At 39.0% G+C, this 21,172-nt stretch overlaps 1 protein-coding gene across 4 annotated transcripts in view; it reads right to left on the minus strand.

Moving 5' to 3' along the window:
• LOC146504500 (chloride channel protein 2-like) overlaps positions 1-21,172 on the minus strand; it is a 217,965-nt gene that overhangs the window by 70,628 nt on the left and 126,165 nt on the right. For all 4 annotated transcript variants that reach the window (XM_085131423.1, XM_085131419.1, XM_085131421.1 and 1 more), the window contains 7 exons: positions 21,071-21,148; positions 12,531-12,609; positions 11,844-11,969; positions 9,713-9,797; positions 4,860-4,961; positions 2,534-2,618; positions 839-994 (listed from right to left, as the gene is read on the minus strand). In XM_085131423.1, coding sequence (XP_084987549.1) covers positions 839-994; positions 2,534-2,618; positions 4,860-4,961; positions 9,713-9,797; positions 11,844-11,969; positions 12,531-12,609; positions 21,071-21,148 — 711 coding nt within the window. The remainder of the gene's footprint in view (positions 1-838; positions 995-2,533; positions 2,619-4,859; positions 4,962-9,712; positions 9,798-11,843; positions 11,970-12,530; positions 12,610-21,070; positions 21,149-21,172) is intronic.

Genomic DNA, 21,172 nt, shown 5'->3' on the forward strand with positions numbered 1-21,172 from the left:
ACAAACATATGGACATCGGTTCCACCCTGACTCAAAGAGCTGGACCAGGGATCGTCAAAATGGTCTGAGCTGTAGGTTCAGTTAAATATCATTCTGTGTTTTCTACATGTATCAACAGAAGGGCACCAGTTGCAAGTGGAATAATTAACCAATCACGGAGGACGCCAATAAGGCCCATTTCCTGAACTCACCAGGAAAGTGTTTACTGAAGCTGAGGGTCAATTTCTTACATCTATAGGATGAGAAGTTCTATTTATAGCCACAGTTTAGCTTTACTTTTTGGAATCTGTCCATCTTTATGTCTTCTACATAAAGTCAGAAGACATAGGGATGTGACTTTATTCTTGTAGCCGACTGCTGAATCCTCTTCAATCAGTCCTTTCGCTCACTGATACAGCATCAAAGTGACACAAAACTTTTAATGGCCTCCTGGGAAAACACACTGTAACTATAAGACACTGAGGGGGAAGACAGACAACATTTTTTAATTTAACATGGTCTCCCTTTGTTCTTCACCAGTGAGAAGAAGAGATGTGATCTGTTCTATTTGGCCTATTAGCTCAGCTCTAGTGTTAAATAAAAGGGTGAACACTCGTTGGATTTATAATGCAGTGCATCCTGTCATGCATGTATGGGATTTACTCACTGTGCCAACATACATGCTTCAATTCAGAGAGAAACTAAAGAGTCCAGCAAAGGAAGGGAAGCAACCAGAAAGAGCCAACAGAGTCTAACAACTGTGATAAATTTAGTTTTCACATTAAAAAATTGCAAACAACTGAAAACATATTACATTAAAAACTCCAGAGTCTTTTTTATAATTTTTTGCTCTTCCTACCTTCATTACAATGAAGAGGACCAGCGTGACAAAGACGTTGACTTGCGGGTGCCTCCAGGCTTGTGCATTTCCAATGTAGTCGAACTCCTCGGCGATGCCCTGTTTGGCCCAGGTTCGGTTGTCCAGTAATGTCACCAAAGCCTCTTTCTGAGTCAGCTGCAAACCAATCAACATGCTTTATTCAGATTAAGATTCATTAAAAAAACTTAAAACAGGGGAAAAAAAAGAAAAACAGGCCAAGTTGGAGGATGGTCACAGACACTCACAGATACAATGCACATAAACAATCACTAGGTCAGTAAAAAACCCTTGCCATGATTTCTCATGCACTATCACCTTTTTTTTTTGTTCTTTGCATTTTGCATAAATCTAAATAAATTAAATAAATCATTATCTAAAAAGTGATAATGAAAGAGAAAACTTTGGTCACATGCGCCTAGAATTTTGTGCTAAAATCAAAATCATTACCCATTTCTCTTCTTAATACCTCTTTTTAAGAGGTATTAAAAAGAAACAGCTGGAGGAAAAATGTGCAATTAATGAGGTTACTTGGCAACAGGTCAGCAAAAAAAAAAAAAAAAAAAAAAAAAAAAGGTCAGCAACATGACTGGGTATAAAAAGAGCATTTCAAAAAGGCAGCGTTTCTCTGAAGTGAAGATGGGCAGAGGTTCAGCAGTCAGCAAAAGGATGCTGATGCATCCTTGGGTGAGATGGTGAAGTGTGAAGGTGCTTAGCTATAGATAATAGCACCTTATGAATATGTGGGTCTCTGGGTGAATAAGACTTGTACTTAAAAGTGAAGAAGTCAATTTATGGTTTCATAAAGTATTGATCAGTGGTACATAAAATCAAAAGATTTAGAGAATCTGGAGAGCTCTCCATTTTGCAAAGTATTCCAACTTTTTCAGTATTGCAGGCATTGAGTATAAAAGCACAAAGTGAGCTGCAGCTTTTTAAAACTGACGGTGAACACTGGTGGGGGATAACGCTGCCCACATCCACAAAGCTCACCAAAGAAGAGGTTGTGAGTAAGACTAAGATACACAATTTTGAGTGTGTGCTCCAAAGAGGAGTGGGCCAGTGTGGGCAGATTTAGAGCCATACAGGCCTGACTCACTGTCTCATTAGCGGCCAAGACCAAGCGACAGCGCATGTGTGTGTACTGTCGGTGTGTGTGCAACATCCTCTGATGCAGAGGCTATTCCCTTTCTAATACTGATAATTAAGACAGATGAAGTGAGTGATATTGGAGAGAAGCCACAAGCACACACTTGTGAGTCATCGCAGGAGCAAAAAGACAGTATGCTCATCCGATCCTCCAGGGTACACAGGTGACACACAAACACATCTGAACCTGCGCTGCACACATTAAAAAACAACTACACCCTGACATGAATGGTAATAAAGTTGTTATTTAATGATCTAAGTTGGCTCACAAACACAGTGAGACATGAAAATCATGGTTAGATGGATACATCTGAATGCACTCAGGGCCTGCACAGTGACACTTACTGCACATAAATTACGACACAAAAAATGCAGTGGACGCATAACATAAATTTTAAATATAATACAATATCATACCATAATGGTCCACAATGCCCCAGGCTTTCTTTTACATCCACTGTAATAGTTGCAGGGTGTTGAGTATATGTAATAAAAATAATATATGTTGAATGAAATTGGGGAACGTACTTTTCCAGCCATAAACTGTCCAAAGCCAGGAGGAAATGTGAGGGTAGAAAGGACTAAAGTGACCAGTGCTGGATACAGCAGACGTCTAAAAGAGGAAGAAAGACAAGGAGAGAAACAGTAAAAGAGATTTAAAAAAGCAGGCACAATCGATGTGTGACACTTAAATAGGCTTGGTGATAAAGCCGTGTTTTCTTTGATTATATAAAGTCTGCACATTTGTGAGTACATGACGACATTCCTGTTAGCACCGCTTCAGACAACTCAATTAACGCTATTTATCCCAATATTGTTTAAACAATGTTTAACCTTTTGTTTTACAGCATCCTGTCGGAGGAACAGATTTTATTGCGGCTACTGAGCAGGTCTCTGTTCAGCTTTCAGTGTCATGTGAAAGAGTAAATCTTCTAGGTCTTTTGTAGGATTTCGTTATCCCTTTTAATCCAATCATGTATCATCTTCGATACATGAGTTTTTGAGACTTTTATATAGTGAGATTTTTTGCCCCCTGAAAGAAGCGAAATTAACCTCCTAAGACCCGAACTCTTCCACGGCATGCCTTTTTAATTTCTCTTTGATATTTGGGCTGATTGGGACCCGATTAATGTAAAAACCAAGAATTACCAGATTTTTTTTTTAACCTGATTTTTGTTTCTATGAAAAATGAGAGCCGCATTCGTTTAAAATTTTGATAGAACAGTTGCAGTATAATGTCCTCGTAAGTGGATATCAGGCCCTTGTAGTGCAAAATTGAGTATTTTGGTCTAAATAACCCAAATGTGATGTCCACATATGTGGACGCCAGGTCCTAGTAGGTTAATGGCACAATTTATTAAAATTTAAAATTGTAAAAATATGGTTCAAATTAAAGCTAATATGTGCAAATTAATGTTTAATTTATTTTAAAAAGATTTAAGGTTCAATAAAAGCTCCATTTTCAAAAAAATTTAATTTTCTGGCAATGATTTCATGGTTGAGATCTTACAGGGTTAAAAAAGAAAAAATAAAGTTACAAATCAAATAAGCTGCTCTCATTTGTCCATAATAATCACGTACATCATAACACTCCCAAATGAAGAAAAAAAAGAGCATTTCTGCTATTTTGTCTGACATCTGATGCTACATAAACTTAGTTTAATATTACAAACCCTGAAAATTCCTAATCTGAACTTGGCTTTTACAAGTAAAAGGACTGATTCTTATATAGTGCTTTCTACTCTCCAGGAGTACTCAAAGTGCTCTGTACAAGATGCCACATTCACCTATTCACTGTCTTCTATGCTGTTAAGTGCTTTCTAGCTACCATTCACACTCCGCTGGATGCAATGTTACACGATGTGCTCATTTTATTTTTTTTATTTTATTAATTCAGTAGTGGACAGGTACTATTAACAAAAAATCTAATTATAATCAGCACCTAATACCCATTTATAAACTTCTGACAGTTTTTTTTAGGGTGAGATAATCACATAGCAGTATGTAGGCATGCTCAAGACGACCTGCTGAAGTTTAAATTGAGCACCAGAATGGTGAAGAAAGGCGATATAAGTGACTTTGAATGGCATGAATGTTGGTGCCAAATGACCTGAGCAACTCATTTAAAGTAGTGAGACTTGCCCACAAAATGATCTCTAGAGTTTATATTATCCACCAAGCAGCAGTTCTCTCTGTGAATCTGGTTCATTGATGAACTCTGAGTTCATAGGAAGTCACCTGTCAACTGTTTACAACCAAGGTTTGCAGAGAAACAGCAGATGGCCTAGCGCAAGCAGAAGACCACACCAGGTAGCATTCTGGTCAGCTAAGAACAGGAAACCGAGGCTACAGTTCACACAGGCTCTCCAAAATTGAACTACAGAAGAATGGAAAAACACTGCCTGGTATGATGACTCTCGATTTCTGCTAAGCAGCTTTAGTAAGTTTGTGGTGGAACGGGAGATTGTTATTGTCGTTTTGAGCACATTCATTTATTCTCATTCCCAGAGGGTCATGGAATTGCAACTTTCATTAAAGTTGCAATTTCAAATAAACCAACCACACAGTACTACAAAGCAATTACAGTATTAACCAATTATCAAACACTATTTCTGCATTACTTTGGCCAATTGTAAAAACTATTAACTAAAATTTAATCAACTGATGGTTATTGTACAATGTTATCCTGACAGTTGACACCAGTTTAAAGTAACAATGCACCATGCTTTCTGCTTTGCATAGAAAAAAAAAAAACGATCAGATGTTACTATATCACTTGAGAAAATGCAGTGAATATTCTTTCTGGTATGTACTTTGTATGCACCCATTGCTTTATTAAGGTGATTATACTTACTTTTTCATTAGAAATTTGTTGATGACCTTCTGTTTCCTCATGAACTGGACAATGAGTCGGTTCAGGTAGACAAACAAAGCCCCACCGAAACCACTGGCAATACTGCAGACAGAGAAAACAAGCAGGACTCATTTTTTTCCCTTTCCTCACCCGGTATAATGCATCAAATCAAAACAGAATGGAATAAATTTAAATAAAGTGTAAACAAAGCAAAGCATCAACGCATCGAGTGCAACATTTTTCTCACTTGATCCACCTCCATAGGGTGTCCCCAGTGCATTTGGCTACAATAAAAACAATGAAAATGTAATGAGTTTCTAATCGACTGGAGGTGGTTGCTGGTAATAAGTGCAAATGTAATTCTGTAAAGTTGTGGGGAACAGGAAAACAAAGAAATATGGGAATGGAGGAAAAAAGAGAAAGTACACAAAACATGTGGGAGGCATATACTGTAGACAGAGAGAAATAAAGACGAGCATGGAAAAAAATGAACAGGGAGTCAGAGGCATGAGACAGTAGGAATAAAAGAGCGAGAACACTGTCAGATGGGGATTTGTGGGGGAGTCTCAGACAAAGCGGAAAAAGAGGTTTATATAAGCGCGCATTTAGAAGCTTGGTGGGAGTCCTCTTTATGGGAGTGAGAGCAAAAGAAAGCAGAGAAAAGGTGGCGGGAAAGAATAGACTCAGACAGCTACGCAGACAACCTAATGCTTATAAATTTATCCTCTTGCATTATTAATTCCATCAAATACCTTTGAATAAATAATGAACAGGATGATGAGTCTTTGCCTCTTTGGCACAGCTGAGGAAAACGCAGCACATTTACCTTTTCATGCGCTTTGTATGGTACACGTAAAAAAACAAAAAAAACCGGTGTCCTCTGTGTGTGTGTGTGTTTGGGTGTGGGTTAAGTGTTGGAATCTGGGCTTGTGCTCATGATTAAAACAAGGGTGAGTGTACCATTTGAGGACAAGAAAGTGTTAAAGCTATGATCAGGCGATGGTGTACAGACGACCGAAAAAGAAAAAGAAATAAAATGAACACATCAAATGACTCAATAAATTAACGTAGCATTAAGTGAATTAAAAATAACAAAAAATAAATAAATACAGGACCTTCATTTATGAAAGGTTTTTCTGTATTTATATACATTTGCAGAGATACCCATTCATTCAATGCATTTTCATTCTACATTCCTTCCATATTCAATTCTTTTACTTAATTTTTCAGTTATTATTGTAGACAACTTTACTTCATCATGCAAATGAGTCAGCTGTCACACAGGGGAAACGCTGCACTCATTGGTTGACTGATCCTTACAAGTAAAATAAGTTAAGATACAATATACAGGGTGGGCCATTTATATGGATACACCGTAATAACATGGGAATGGTTGGTGATATTAAAGTCCTGTTTGTGGCACATTAGTATATGTGAGGGGGAAAACGCCTCAAGATGGGTGGTGACCATGGTGGCCATTTAGATATCGGCCATCTTGGATGCAACTTTTGCTTTTTCAATAGGAAGAGGGCCATGTGACACATCAAACTTATTGGTAATGTCACAAGAAAAACAATGGTGTGCTTGGTTTCAACGTAACTTTATTCTTTCATGAGTTATTTACAAATTTCTCTTTGTTCACAACCATTGACATGTTGAAGAGGTTAACACGTGAGGAGCGGATCAAAATTGTGTTGATATCTGGTGAACGCAGTAACCGGGTCATTGCAGCAGATTTCAATGCAAGACACCCTATGAGACCACCCATCTCCCATGCTACAGTTAGCAAACTGCTTGCTAAGTTTTGTGAAACTGGTTCAGTGTTGGATTTGCCAAAATGTGGATGCAAGAAAACTGTCACTAATGAAGAAACATCAGTGGCTGTCCTAGCTTCATTCAGCAAGAGCCCACAGCGTAGCACTCGCCGCATGTCACTGGAGAGTGGAATTAGTCGAACATCCCTTCGGCGGATATTAGCTACTCACAAATGGCACCCTTACAAACTCCAGCTACTGCAGCATCTCAACGAGGATGACCCAGATCGGTGCACAGAATTTGCAGAATGGGCAAAACAAAAATTGGAACAGGACCCTCAGTTCACGCAGAAGATTTTGTTCAGTGATGAAGCAAACTTTTATGTGAATGGTGAAGTTAACAAACAAAACCATCGCTATTGGTCTGACACTAACCCACATTGGATGGATTCCCTCCAAGACTGTTGGAACAACAAAAGTGATGGTTTGGTGTGGTATATGGGGTACAACGATAGTGGGTCCATTCTTCATCAATGGAAACCTCAAGGCCACTGGATATTTGAAATTGCTACATGATGATTTGTTTCCCTCTTTATGCACTGAAGCTGGCACGTTCCCTGAGTTTTTCCAGCAAGATGGTGCACCACCACATTATGGGTGCCAGGTCCGAGCATTCCTAGATGAACAGTTTCCTGGAAAGTGGATTGGTCGTCGTGGGCCAGTTGAATGGCCCCCAAGGTCTCCCGATCTGACCCCCTTAGACTTTTATCTTTGGGGTCATCTGAAGGCAATTGTCTATGGTGTGAAGATACGAGATGTGCAGCACCTGAAACTACGGATAATGGATGCCTGTGGTGGCTTTTCTCTTGCGGTGTTGCTATCAGTGTGTGAAGAGTGGGAGAAGAGGGTTGCATTGACAATCCAACACAATGGGCAGCACATTGAACACATTTTATAAGTGGTCAGAAACTTGTAAATAACTCTTGAAAGAATAAAGTTACGTTGAAATCAAGCACACCATTGTTTTCTTTTTTCTTGTGACATTACCAATAAGTTTGATGTGTCACATGTCCCTCTTATTGAAAAAACAAAAGTTGTATCCAAGATGGCCGACTTCTAAATGGCCACCATGGTCACCACCCATCTTGAGGAGTTTGCCCCCTCACATATACTAATGTGCCACAAACAGGACTTTAATATCACCAACCATTCCCATGTTATTACGGTGTATCCATATAAATGGCCCACCCTGTACTTTAAAATGAAGGCCCACATTCAAGTAATGTTAGAGAAGGTGGAAAATAATGGAGCCTGTCAGTATTACTTACTTTCATAATAATGGTTAATGATGAGTTCTACTGATATGCATCTTTGAATTTTTTTCTGTTAATTTCAACTGTATTTTTATTTATTGAGTTATTCACTTCTCCTAATTTTGGATTTTTTAGTCTGCAACACCAGAAAAAAAATTGCAACAATTTGCTTTATAAATAATTTGCCTAATTGGCTGTTTGTCAACAAATCCATTAATTGTTTCTCTGGTTAGGCTTTTGTGCCGATTACAAGAAAATTTCTGAAATGTAAATGACATATCACTCATTTTTTAAAATATAATCTCACATTTTCATTGTACATTTTTGGGAAAACGAATCCATTTTCGACAATTTTTTTTATTTTCTGATTTTCTGTTGCTCATTGGAGGAAGTCGTCAGCAGAATAGTTTATAATAAAAGTAATCACCGTCTTGTTGGCCTACAAAAAGTCCAGGTACACACATTATGGACACATATACATGTGCAGCCTTCACATGTTGAGGTGACCCTCTCCCTCCTAAAACAGTAAACTGTAAACAGTAAGTAGAGTAGTGTGTGACTCTTCAAAGACATGCCCTTGGCAGCATGTAGCACACACCAAACTCTTCCTGCCCTAGTTGACTGAGACACTGACCGACTTTCCGTGCTTGACAGCTACTGGCAGGGGAAGATGGAAACTACAACGATGCACCGGCATGCACACACACACAAATCTGCCAGTGCGCACATACAGACTCACACAGTGTAAAACTAGAACTAAGCACTCTGCTGCCTTCTCTGGAGACAGTGTACTGTATGTGCAAGCCACTGATGCAGTGGTGGGTGTTAATGCCTCTGGACCAAAAAAACAAAAAAGACTAAATATGAAAAAAAAAAAACCCCGAAGGATGAAGAACAAGACGACCCCCCCCCCCCCCCAAAAAAAAAAAGAAAAAAAGAAAGAGAGGGATTGTCTTCTCAAGTTAAGTTATACAAGTTACACACAGGCACACGCTTTCATCTGAAAAAGAAGGACAGAGTATGGAGCAAGAGCACCCCCTCCAAACTCTCCATCTAGGAGCCCGTGGTCTCTTTCACAGGCACAGAAGAGCCCTCAGGCTAGGACAGGATAAAATAAGACGTCCCTCAGTGCGCTGGCAACTGTTGCAAGCTGAATAATCCATGTTAGGTGACTCACGCAGTCCACCCCGAGGTAACACCTTCACAAGCTACAGTAAGTGGATCTCCTGAATAATGTCTGAATTTATGAGGCAATCATAATAAATGGGAATACCTGTCAGAGCAACCAGGTGGACAAAAAACTGACTCAGAGTGGATGAATTTATTTGAATTTTCTTTGCGAAACAAGCTAGTTTCCATTTTCTTACTAATATTGGTTGACAATCAGCTTTTTATTCATTTAGGCTTGGTCTTATTTACAGTATGGACCTGCTGGGTAATGTATATTTGATGAGTTGTTGTTGTTTTTGTTAAACTCTCTGTCTCTCTTCCACAGCATGTCTTTTATCCTGTCTTCCTTCTCTCACCCCAACCGGTCGCAGCAGATGGCCCCGCCCCTCCCTGAGCCTGGTTCTGCCGGAGGTTTCTTCCTGTTAAAAGGGAGTTTTTCCTTCCCACTGTCGCCAAAGTGCTTGCTCATAGGGGGTCATATGATTGTTGGGTTTTTCTCTGTATCTACTGTGCAATATAAAGCGCCTTTAGGCAACTGCTGTTGTGATTTGGCGCTATATAAATAAAATTGAACTGAATTGAATTGAAACTAACTTCAGCATCTTAACCAACTTACCCAATGACAGCGAAGGCAGGAAGCTCCTGGAGGTCAAAGGGAAAGTCTAATCGGAAGCGGGTTTTAAACAGGGCTGTGATGGTCTCTGGAGAAAGAGAGAGAGGACAAGCCACTGTATCACTGAACAGACCTCAAAGTCATTAAGCGAGGTTAAAAACAGGTCTTCTAAACACATGTAGGGCAATAAATAAAATATATTAAAGCTACTGATGCATCACTGAATGATGGAAGGAGTAAAAAGGAAAACTTCAGCTTACTGTGGAGGTGATGACCAAAAAATGGTAAATGGCCTGTATTTTGTATAGCGCCCTATTAATCCCTAAGGACCCCAAAGCGCTTTACACATCCAGTCATCCATCCATTCACACACTGGTGATGGCAAGCTACATTGTAGCCACAGCCACCCTGGGGCGCACTGACAGAGGCGAGGCTGCCGGACACTGGCGCCACCGGGCCCTCTGACCACCACCAGTAGGCAACGGGTGGTGTCTTGCCCAAGGACACAACGACCGAGACTGTCCAAGCCGGGGCTCGAACCGGCAACCTTCCGACTACAAGGCGAAATCCCAACTCTTGAGCCACGATCGCCCCAAAACTCAAAACCTCACAAAACCTGACCACATTAAACAACTGGTGGGAGAAAAGGCTGTGAAAAACTAAACCACTAACAAGAGTCTGGAAATCCCAAAGAAGTTTGGATGCCTGCCACTGAAAACTTCTCAGTTTACTGTTTTGGTAGGAAGAAAATTCTATTTTTAGCACCTCCAGTGTTGCAGTCTTTGTCCTTCACTCAGTATATTATTTAGACTTGCACACATGTAACTAGTAAAATAATGACAGAGCTTTATACACAGATTAAAAACCCCATTGCCCCCAGGCTCACGAGGTATGTAACACTCCAAGAGCCAAACCTGCAAATATCAACATGTGTGGTATCCACAGAAACCTTAGTATCTCAGCTAAATGCTCATATAAACCATTTCTACAACCACCAAACGCAGCGAAAACAAGCAATGATTAAAAGAGCAGTTACGTAAATGCGCAAAAGTCCGCTAAACACCCACAACCGAGCCAAGAATTCTCCAGACTTCAGGTAGCCATGAAAACAATGGCTACTTAGCTTGGAGGGCTCTCACACATTCCAAAACACCAAGTTTCACCTTGCTCCAACCAAAATTCACTAGACAAGCTGCAAAAGAAGACCACAAAAATGTCACTGTGATTCTATTGGCTCAACCAATTAAAAAGAGGTGTCAATCATGCAAATTGGCCGAGGCTACAGCCCCTCAGAGTTTAAATCGCCAGAGGCCATTTAAACTGACCAGGGTGCAGGACAGAAAAGGCCCGCTGACTGGGAATGTGTGGTTAATTCTTCAAAAATATTCAAAAGACAAGCATTTGTAAGCATGGTAATGAAGTTAAATAATTTCTGCTGTTTAATACCTAAAAAAATTCAACTCGTATATGGTGTCAAAGGTGCGCCAAAATTGGACATCCTGTACAACACCTGGACATTTATTTCTTAAAAGTCCTGCAATTTTTCAGTTTCACTTTGGAAGCATAAATCTTTGTTTATAAATTGATTTCTGCTTTTCTGGATTACAGTGCATATTTTAAAAAGGGTTATATGCTAGAAATTATTTGCTATTATATTGTATGTTATATGCTAAAAAATTTGGACCATTCAATCCCAAATTCATAGCAGACTGACTCCATCTTATTGGTGCTTTTTCACTGTCTTAATTCACAAAAGTTGCTGTGAAGACGTGACGTGATGGCTCAGCGCTTGCAGACCTGGTCCCTGTCTCCAAACCACTAAAACATTGGACCTTAAAGTGGACTCACTCTGATCATTTCCAGCCTTATATTTGCATTCTAACTGCATGACTCACAGCTCGTTCCTTATCGATCTTAAACTGAGCCATGGTGAAGCCCCTCAGTTTATCCACTGTTTGAACCAACTACAAGGCCTTGGTTTGATACGACTTTTTTCTGATTTTTTGCCCCTCAAAAACAAAAGACACTGAACATGCCACTAGCTACTACAAAAATGGATTTGATTGTGCTGGACTAACCCTAATAAAGTGCTTATACTGTCTTATACTAAGTACAATGAACACATCAGTCTTACCTTCATCTCTGTTCCAAACAGCTAATACCCTGAAGATGAAGGCACTGAAAGTGGCAGCAAAGAAGCCCCTCCAATAGTTCCTCACAGCAAAGAATGTGGAAGTTACTTCAATACTGAACAGCACACCTGAAACACACAAACACCACAAGGCATGAGCACTGACATCTAAAATATGCACAAACAAGTTAAATGGACTTTTCTTGACATGCAGACTTCATGTAACACTCATGTAACAACAACATTTCCTTGCGTTGCACACAGATGAATTTGTTCGCCAGCGTCTGTATTCAGACATGATCTCCATTTTTGGAAGTGTCATTTACCTCAGTTAGCTCAGGCTTATTAATGAATTGAATTCATGGTGGGGTGGAAGCACAGGCTGAAGAAAAAACAGCTAGAAGCTAAATAAATTATGTCACTGATACAAAGGCGTGTAGTGTGCTCCAAGGCTGTACCAGGGCTCTAAATTTAACATGAGATGATACGAGGGTGTGCAGAAAGAGAATACCTCCGCAAAAAAACATCTCCCATGAAACAGCACTGATTGCTCCATCCATTTCAGCAACATGAAGCCCATTATATGTTAAGTGGGTTACACATTGTAAAAGTTAAACAGTGCTTTCACATTTAGCTCATTACAGAGTGCGACAGGCTTCAGGTACTACATCACGTTTGCTTTAGACTCACCTCCTATGGGGGCAGCAAAACAGCAACCAACTCCCACGGCACAGGCTGCTGCCAGCATCTCTATGTTCCTCGACTCATTCTGAAACCACACAGTGGTTAGATTTCAGTCACCAGCAGTCATTCAACAGCAACCACAACAACAACACCAAAAGTTGTTGTGAAAAGGAAAGAAGTGAGTCAATTCATTACATTTTTTCCTATGACACACTTTTAATAAGACACCTAAGCAAAAAGTGCATCCGGAAAGGATTCTGTGTTTCATTTGTTCCACATTTTGTCATGTCACAGCATTATTCCAAAATGGTTTCACCTACACCCTCCATATACATATATGTATAATGATGAAGTGAAAAAGGTTTGCTTAAATTTATTTTTTTATCAAATAAAAAAAAAACCTCCTCCTCCTACTCATAACAACAACAACAATAATAGTAATAATAATCAACAATTAACAAGGAAAATAAAATATTCCTAAATCAAACCAAAATTGAATTTCAAATGAGTACAAAACAAATTGGATGTCTTAAAAACAAAACAAGTCAAAAAATATAAAAAAAAATACCATGGATATATGAAAATCTTTTTTTATATTTTAAATTAAACAGTAATAATATTAATGATTTCATATAATGAGCTGTGTCGTAAGACAGTCAGAAAGACAGTGGGAAAGGGACAATCATGCTGCATGAGCGCGGGATGGACTGTGGTGCATTATGGGAATGGAGGTTTTTTTCCTTTCTTTTTGACACTTCTGGTCTTATTTACCTTCATTCCTATGGGACCGATGTCCTTCAAGCAGCATGGCAGTGGTAAAGGAAAGTTACTGTGTGTTTTACTTTCACAACAGAATATTTTATGTGGAAAAGTTGGTGTGGACGAGAAGGTGCGTGTAAGGCTTAATACTTAGTAAAACAAAGGAAACTTCAGAGAACTTTTCTCTGTGAATGACAAGTAGGGATGCATGGATTATGAATTGTGAATTATTCTGAGCAGATTCCAGGATTGCACATGCAACTTTGTCTGATGCAGATTTTTGTTGTCTTTATTTTGTTTGTCTCATTTCCCCTGTTATCCCACCAAAACACACACAAAAAAACACTGAAAAAGAAAATGTTTTTCAGTCTATCAAACATTTTTTGAACATTTAGAAGATGTTTTAAAACTGATAAAATTCAGTTTACCTGTAGATTCAAACACATTTAATCTACTTTCAAAGATATAAAAGGATAAAGTAGAAATGAGTTTTTAGATGTTTTAGCTTCATTCATCCTTCCTGCAACTCAAAGGCATGATGCCGATACCACCATGCTTCACTATAACAGCTGCGGTGATGAGCTACACATTATGCCTGGACTTCTCCCCAAACAGTTCCACTATTGTCTCATCAGAACAGATGATCTCCTCCCTAATGGACTCGTTTAAAGTACTCTGAGTGAACTACCCTTTGCCCTACTGTATACTGAGAGAGGTCTATGGAACTGCTCTACCAGGACTGATGATACAAGATGGTCCTCTGTTTTGCAGGTTCTCCATCTTTTGGAGGACTTCTAAAAATCTGCTGGAGTTACCTTTGAGTTCTTGGACACTTCCCAATCCACAGTGTTCTGTTTGGCCATTACAGACCAAGTGGCCTCCAAATCGACTTCTAGACAAATCTGAAGTAACACTAAAGTTCCACTAAAGTACTTGAAGAAGGACAGACTTGCTGTTTTTATTTCTAATAAATCATAAATAATAAATGCAGATAAAGTAAATTCTCATTTCATTTTCACTAGACTCAAATATTGTTGGGTATGAATAGTACACACAGTGGCTTTGATAAAGCTTTACAAATGCTAATAAAAGAGAGTGTGTTTTTGCTCTTCTCTTTCTCCTCTCTTTTCGTCTTTAACTGTATTTGAACAGTGGGTTATGCATGTATGTATGGGCTTACATAAGAAATAAAAACAAATCTTTTAATGGAGCCTGACTAATCATTTTAAGGTGAAACAAATGGGGAAAAAACTTTATTTCTAGGCTTAAAACTAGTGCTGTCAGCGCTAATCTTGTTAAAACGGCACGCCGTCAGTGCGTTAGCGCATTATCGCATTAATGCGTTAGCGCCGTTCAGCCCCATGCACGGGGCGATCTGCGCTAACTCGTTAACGGAGATTTGCGGTGTAAATGCGGTTATGGTATTAGCGTCATTTTAACGAGATCAACGCTGACAGCACTACTTAAAGCATGTTTTGTAGACTGGATCGTGGAATAAGTAACAAATGGAGCTCAGTAAATCAGTTGGACTTTAGCTGTAGGGATGAAGGAACGTTCATGCCGGGAATTTTGCAGCTGAATTACCTTAATCCCTGTAACACCGGGCTCCTACAGGAAGTAAGAGACACAAGTTACGCTAGCAAAGAACAAATGCAAGAGTCTTTTTCATTACTGCCTAAACTCGCTGTGTGATCCTACAAGACTCAAGAAACCGAGTCCCCGGTGTTTTAGCATTAAACTCAACATTTCCTCCGCTGACATTTACAGCTCAAATAAAACGCATTTTATCTTATAATATCTAATCAAATGCCAGCTGTATTCAAACAAGAGTACTCAATGTGTATGGGAAAAATATGAAGTGCAAAAAAGAAAAAAGAAAAAGCTGTTGTTTTTTTTTTTAAAGTATGGCACTCTGAAACAGAAAGGTAATTTTTACAGCCCGCAGGCTGCATTAGCATACTGTACTTCAACCACTAGAGAGGACCAGATACTGCTGCAAAGGGACTCTTCACACATCCACACAGACAAATACACACTCAGCATTAATATGCCATAAAATGCATGACAACACTCTGGAGGGATGGAGAGCAGGATGGAGTAACAGAGGGTTACAGGTAGACTATTTAATGAGGCCCATGATAGGGTTTTCAGAAGAGACTAATATAAAGGAAGAGAGGCAGATGGAAAATTTAACAGAAAAATAAATAGCGGAACGAGAGGGAAAATAATGGCGTGGAGGGGCAGAATGCATTGAATGACGGTTGTAAACTAATTACTGCTGCTACATTTAAATTGGCTGGATGTAAAAGTCAGAACAGACCGGAACTGTTTGTTTTCACGTATACAGACATACGCAAAAGCAAAGAGCATTTTTACTACTTTTTATCTTCACCTGAAGTGAAATCAGATAATGAAATGCAAATTTAGATGGACTCTAGTACATTTTTTATTCACAACAATTAGCATTAAAACTATCTTTTGGCTGCACGGTGTGTTATATATTCTCAGAAAGACATTTCAAAAGGTCAAATCTATGCACCAACTGCACGACTCTTCCTTCTAGAATAGCGTTGCACGAGTCACACTTAAATTGATTCTTATTTGTCATCTTGTACTAGGCCTTGAAAAAGAAAAAAAGAAGAAGCTATTTTTGCAGCATCTCCCATTATCCAGCTTTCCTCTAATTGCCTTCCCTTTGTAAATACAAGGTTTGAATCCAGGTGTGCTCACAGACTTGGCTGTATGCATGAGAAGGACATATAGGGAACACCAAGGAAAGAGCTTTGTATTTTTAGCTAAGAGATACAATATAATTGTTCAGGCAGCTGTGGGGTATTATGTCTAAATGTGCAAATCCGCCTTAAGTATTCATGCCCCTGGTGTATTTATTTATATTCACAATATGTGGCCTTATTTTAGAAAGCATTCTGTCCACTTTATTAAGAGAGTTTTATCGGTTTTGGACAAAAACTTATTTTGGAAGAAGTTAGCCAACCTGCATGACAACTTTTTCTAACAAAGTCATAGTCAAGTTTATTTCTACAGCACAACAAAAGCTGTTGACCAAAGTGCTGTGCATCTAAAATAATCAAATGACATAAAAGCATAGGGCAAGAATTTAACAAAAAAAACAAAATGAGAAGGCCTGATTCCTTTTTTTGCTTTAATCTGGACCTCGGGAAAGCTAGAAGGATTTGGTCAGCAGTTTTCAATGATCTTGAAAAAGTGTACAAACTACCAGGATGAACTACAACACGGGGCAAAGCAATCACAGGAACTTTGACGTGTATATAGTGTGAAGAGAGACTTTGGGTGGCATCATTATAGAGCAATAAAGTCCATGTAGCGAGTAGGTCCAGGTGGCTGGATGGGTCAGCAAAACATTATCTGATATTTGTATTGGCAATACAGTGTTTACCTTTAGCTTAATGGTGTATTGTTGATGCGGAGTAGGGATACAGTGGCTACAGCGTAGACCCTTTTCCCAGTACCCCAGCTTTGTTTTGTACTTTCTTCAACTTCTCAACTTTTCACCCCCCCCCCCCCCCCCCCCCAACAGACATGCTCACATCTCACGAGAAAAACAAAAAGTCAAAGGTTTTTCTGATTTCCTTCAGCTCCCAGCTTCCTCTCCCAATGGATACACACTCAGCGTAATTTCCATCTGACTTTTTTTTTCTTCTTCTCCCTATTCTCATTAGCGCTTCCAAAATTTCCATCTCAATGAATGAATACGTTTCTTGGAAGAAACAATGAAAAGATGTATTTGTGTACAAATAAAAGTGATTCAAACTTCAAAAAACAGGATATAAGTGGTTGTTGACTATACATGAGCTGCAAGAGAGCAATTCCTGGAGACAAAAGAAGAAAAAAACCTGAACTTTTTAACTGCCCAAATAACAGAGGGACAAAAAGTTAGAAACTAACTAACAACTAATAGCTCTATGTTGAGCCTATGTGCTCCATAAAAAGTAATTAAAAAGAAAAAAGCTGCAGGCTTTAGCATCCCAAAAATCCACCAACCCTGCTGGAAATAAGTTCCAGCTCTAGTCTTCACCCTCAAATATTCTTTTTGTTCTTCCTTCCCCGTTTCTCTTCATCATTAACTTTCTTTCAGGCCTTCTGCTCTCTTTTTTTGTTACTTCAAACTCAAACAGCTTGAAAAAAAGAAAAGAAAAGAAATGTCAGCACCCCCTCCTTCCACTGTGTTCGTAATCTCTTAGCTTTTGTTTAGTTTTATTTCCTGCACTTTTCCCTGACCTGGGGATTTTGCAAGGGTTGGCTCAAGATATTGCAAAGTTGCTTTTGTGAACCGTTCTGAACAACTGAAACTGCCCTCCATAAATTCCCTGCCTACACTGAAAGACCCATACATACTATGCATTAATTTGCATCTTAGAGTAAATGGACTTAAATCTCACAAATCCATGTGCCAGTAATTACAAATTTAATTGCAGATCCACCAACTCTAGATTGCACAAGTTACATTCATACAGTTACATTTTGAGTCTATACTCACATATAGTGGGCATTTAGTTCTGGATGGGAAATTCATGTATATACTTCAAACTAACTCGCTATTGTTTGCTTGTCATTCCTAAACTCCAACTAAAATCCCCCTCTAGAACTCAAATTTTCAATTTTCTGATTCCATCTTAATGTCAAAGCAGTTGGTACGTTTAACCAGCAATGCATCTATTAGGTTTCCTTCAGAAACACAATAGTAACTTCATTTATATTTTCATATCTATTTTAGCTTTGAGTGCCCACATTAACACTGATGCAGGTGCAAAAATGTTGAATCTTTTAGTTTTTGTAAAAATTTAGGAATACGCTTATTTATGTGCAACACGGCCTCAAAATTTTCGGATAAGTCGGATCAAGGGCGTATCTTGTAAAGTTAGTCTTTAAAAAAGAAAAGAAAAGAAAGAAAAAAAAAAGATTCTCTCTTGTGTTACTGATCCTCTGCTGCAGCTCAGCAGGGGCACGGTCTGTGTCAATATACAGGGGTACACTAAGACTTTCACTATGTTTGTATAATTCAGCCACATATTTGTTTAAAATTTCAGACTCTTCATATAACAGGCAGCACAGATTTTGTCCCTCATCATTTCCGCTGGAAGCACTGTATAAGGTGGTCTTTCATGTGAACATCACACATGTTTTGTTCAAACGTTTGATCAGTTTGATCGGTTTTCATAATCTCGGGAATTAAAAATGTACTAACGCTATGCTAATTAATTCAGGTATGTATGTATTTGGTTAAGTAGCAACCAAGGCTTATTGTCTATTTGGTACAGTTCTAGCAAGTACTTGGAAAAGAGAGTTTTTCATCTAGTGTATATCTGGCATTCTGATCAGGCCTATTCTAAATTTGATTTTGATTTGACTTCTGTTTTTTATCTAGATAGAACTGTAGTTTAAACATTTGCTAAATTGTTCAAGTTTCAATGAAATGAAAATACAATTTCAATCTCAAGAATAAGAAATATTTTATACAAATTCCACAATCATATATATTTGTACATTTCACAGGTCAGCTGAGTATAGAATGGAATGTCAGATTAGAATTAAGTAGATGTTGGCCTTGGAATCACACTAGCGCATAACGCCCTCAAAGGGTCTCCGGTATCCCTTTTTCAGCCCTGGCCTCTCTAAGAGGTGCTCCCGTGTATTGACACTGAAAGACCACACAGTAGCAATCTCCAGCATTGCTTCTTTGACCCCGGGCAAAAGTGACAAAAACACAAACTGGGTTGGAAAAGGATATTAACAGCAAATTATACTGCAAAAAATAATTAAGCTGCTCCAATAATTATCACTTTGGCTTTTTTTTTTTTTTTTTTAAATTCTCACTCCCCCAAGCCCAACCAGTTGCGGCAGATGGCTGTCCTTTCCTGCGCCTGGTTCTGTCGGAGGTTTCTTCTCTTTAGAAGGAAGCTTTTCCTCCCCACAGTTGCTAATTGCTTGCTCACAGGGAATAGTCTGATTGTTGGGGGAACTAGTAATTCTTGTAAAAATTAAAAAAAATAGCCTTAAATAAATAACAACCAAAGCAACAGATGAATATGGTCTTGAACTTGGGTACAGTTTTGCTTAAAAACTGCGTCAAGTTCTTACCAATCACCAATCACTGAGATTTAAACTTAACAGAGGTTTTCAGTAGAACCATGGTATTGATTTGAAAATTCTACGCAATCACAAACTTGGGTGTCCACACCCCGCCATTCAAACACGTCAATCAAACAAATTGAGGGAAAACTGATTAAATAGTTTGCAACATTCCTGCACATAAATCTGCCTTTGCTCTTCTAAAAATAAGCTTTTACTGACCATCAGTCATAACATTGGTTCAGGCAGGCTTAGCCACAATCATGGCCAGTGAGCTAACCTCATTGGCTGTGCCAGTTGATACTCTTCTAAACATCCAAATGGCAATTCTTACATTGGGAAAGGCATTAAAACTGATTTAGCTAGCCCACAGGTGCAACCATCCTGCAAGCGGCTTTGTAACCCACCTTCACCCTGTCAGCCACAGCTGAAAATTAAGCATCACTCCTGGTCTCATGTTCTGTGCTGAGACAACAGTTCATCCAATCCAAGAAACAACACCAAATGACAAATGTTGTAGCTGTTTACTATTACCAGGGGGCAGTGACACAGACAACCAGTCTGTGGACTACTGCTTGTGCCACTTTTGGTCGTTCATCCAGTCGTGGAAATGAGTGAAGTTAACATAAAAGAACTGAAACGATGGGTGTGACCACTAAAAACTTGGTTTTCGTTCCCGATGGTGGGCCACCAGGCTGTGCTTTTCATGCTGTTTTTGTTTTTTATCTTTGATTTTTTTGTGCTTCTGTTTTCTGTTTATCGTTTAGTTTTCAACCACACAGGGAATCAATGTCGAGCTGTGTGCTGCTGGTTTGCGTGGACTAATACACACTCAAATGGCTGCAAGTCCTGCATTAGGAAGGTAAGCGAATGTTTTTGATTGCCAATGCTGAAATCCAGTGCTCCAGCACACAACTAAGTATAGTTTCAGGCTATGGAGCTGATATTTTTAATCCAACGTAAGGACAGTGTTGGAAGATCCTTTCAGACAATTTACTTACTCACATTTCCAGCCACTGTTTTGGTTGTACGCCTCATGAAAGTCAAAGAGGAAACCCTCAGCACATCACTAATTCGGGTATGTTGGTGCCAAAGCCCAGACTGTGGCTCTGAACTTTAACAACATTCAACAAAAAACCCCTTTCTGATGTCTATCGGAGTCTCAGTGCTGTTCACAAATGGTACTGGAGACTGGAGATGATCGGTGTTTGACGGCATAGAGTCTGTTCTTCAAAGAGCATTAAACTGGAGTCTTTGCCAGCAACGACGAGACCATATGATGCGTAAGTATACAATTTTCCCACAATATTTATGAGAATGGTGAACTACCCTCATACCTTTTGTTTTCCATGTGCAACCAACTAATGTAAAAAGTCAATAATAAATATCATATAGTGAATATGTAGTGCTTTTTGGCTTGGCTTAACTGCTGAGTACATTCACCAGTAAGGTAGTGTATGCATACAGCCTGAAAGGAGAATCCCAGCTAAAGCTTTAATGGGAATATCAAGATCACATCTGGATTATGGCGTCAGGACAGTTCAGACCAACAATGTGAGATTTTAGCTTGAAAATAAAGGTAAAATATTAAAATGATTACAATAAAGTAACAGTAGATGCTTAAAATTATATAAAAGATGACTTTTTTGTGTTATATTAATAAGTGTTAGCCTTACCTCATAGATTCCTCCAAACAGAGACATAAACTTGCTGAGGAGAGCTGCACACAGACTGGCGATGTGCACAAAGGGACCCTGACAGGAGGAATAACGCAGACA

This window comes from Neolamprologus multifasciatus, chromosome 14, assembly GCF_963576455.1.
Source record: "Neolamprologus multifasciatus chromosome 14, fNeoMul1.2, whole genome shotgun sequence".
Lineage (NCBI taxonomy): Eukaryota > Metazoa > Chordata > Actinopteri > Cichliformes > Cichlidae > Neolamprologus > Neolamprologus multifasciatus.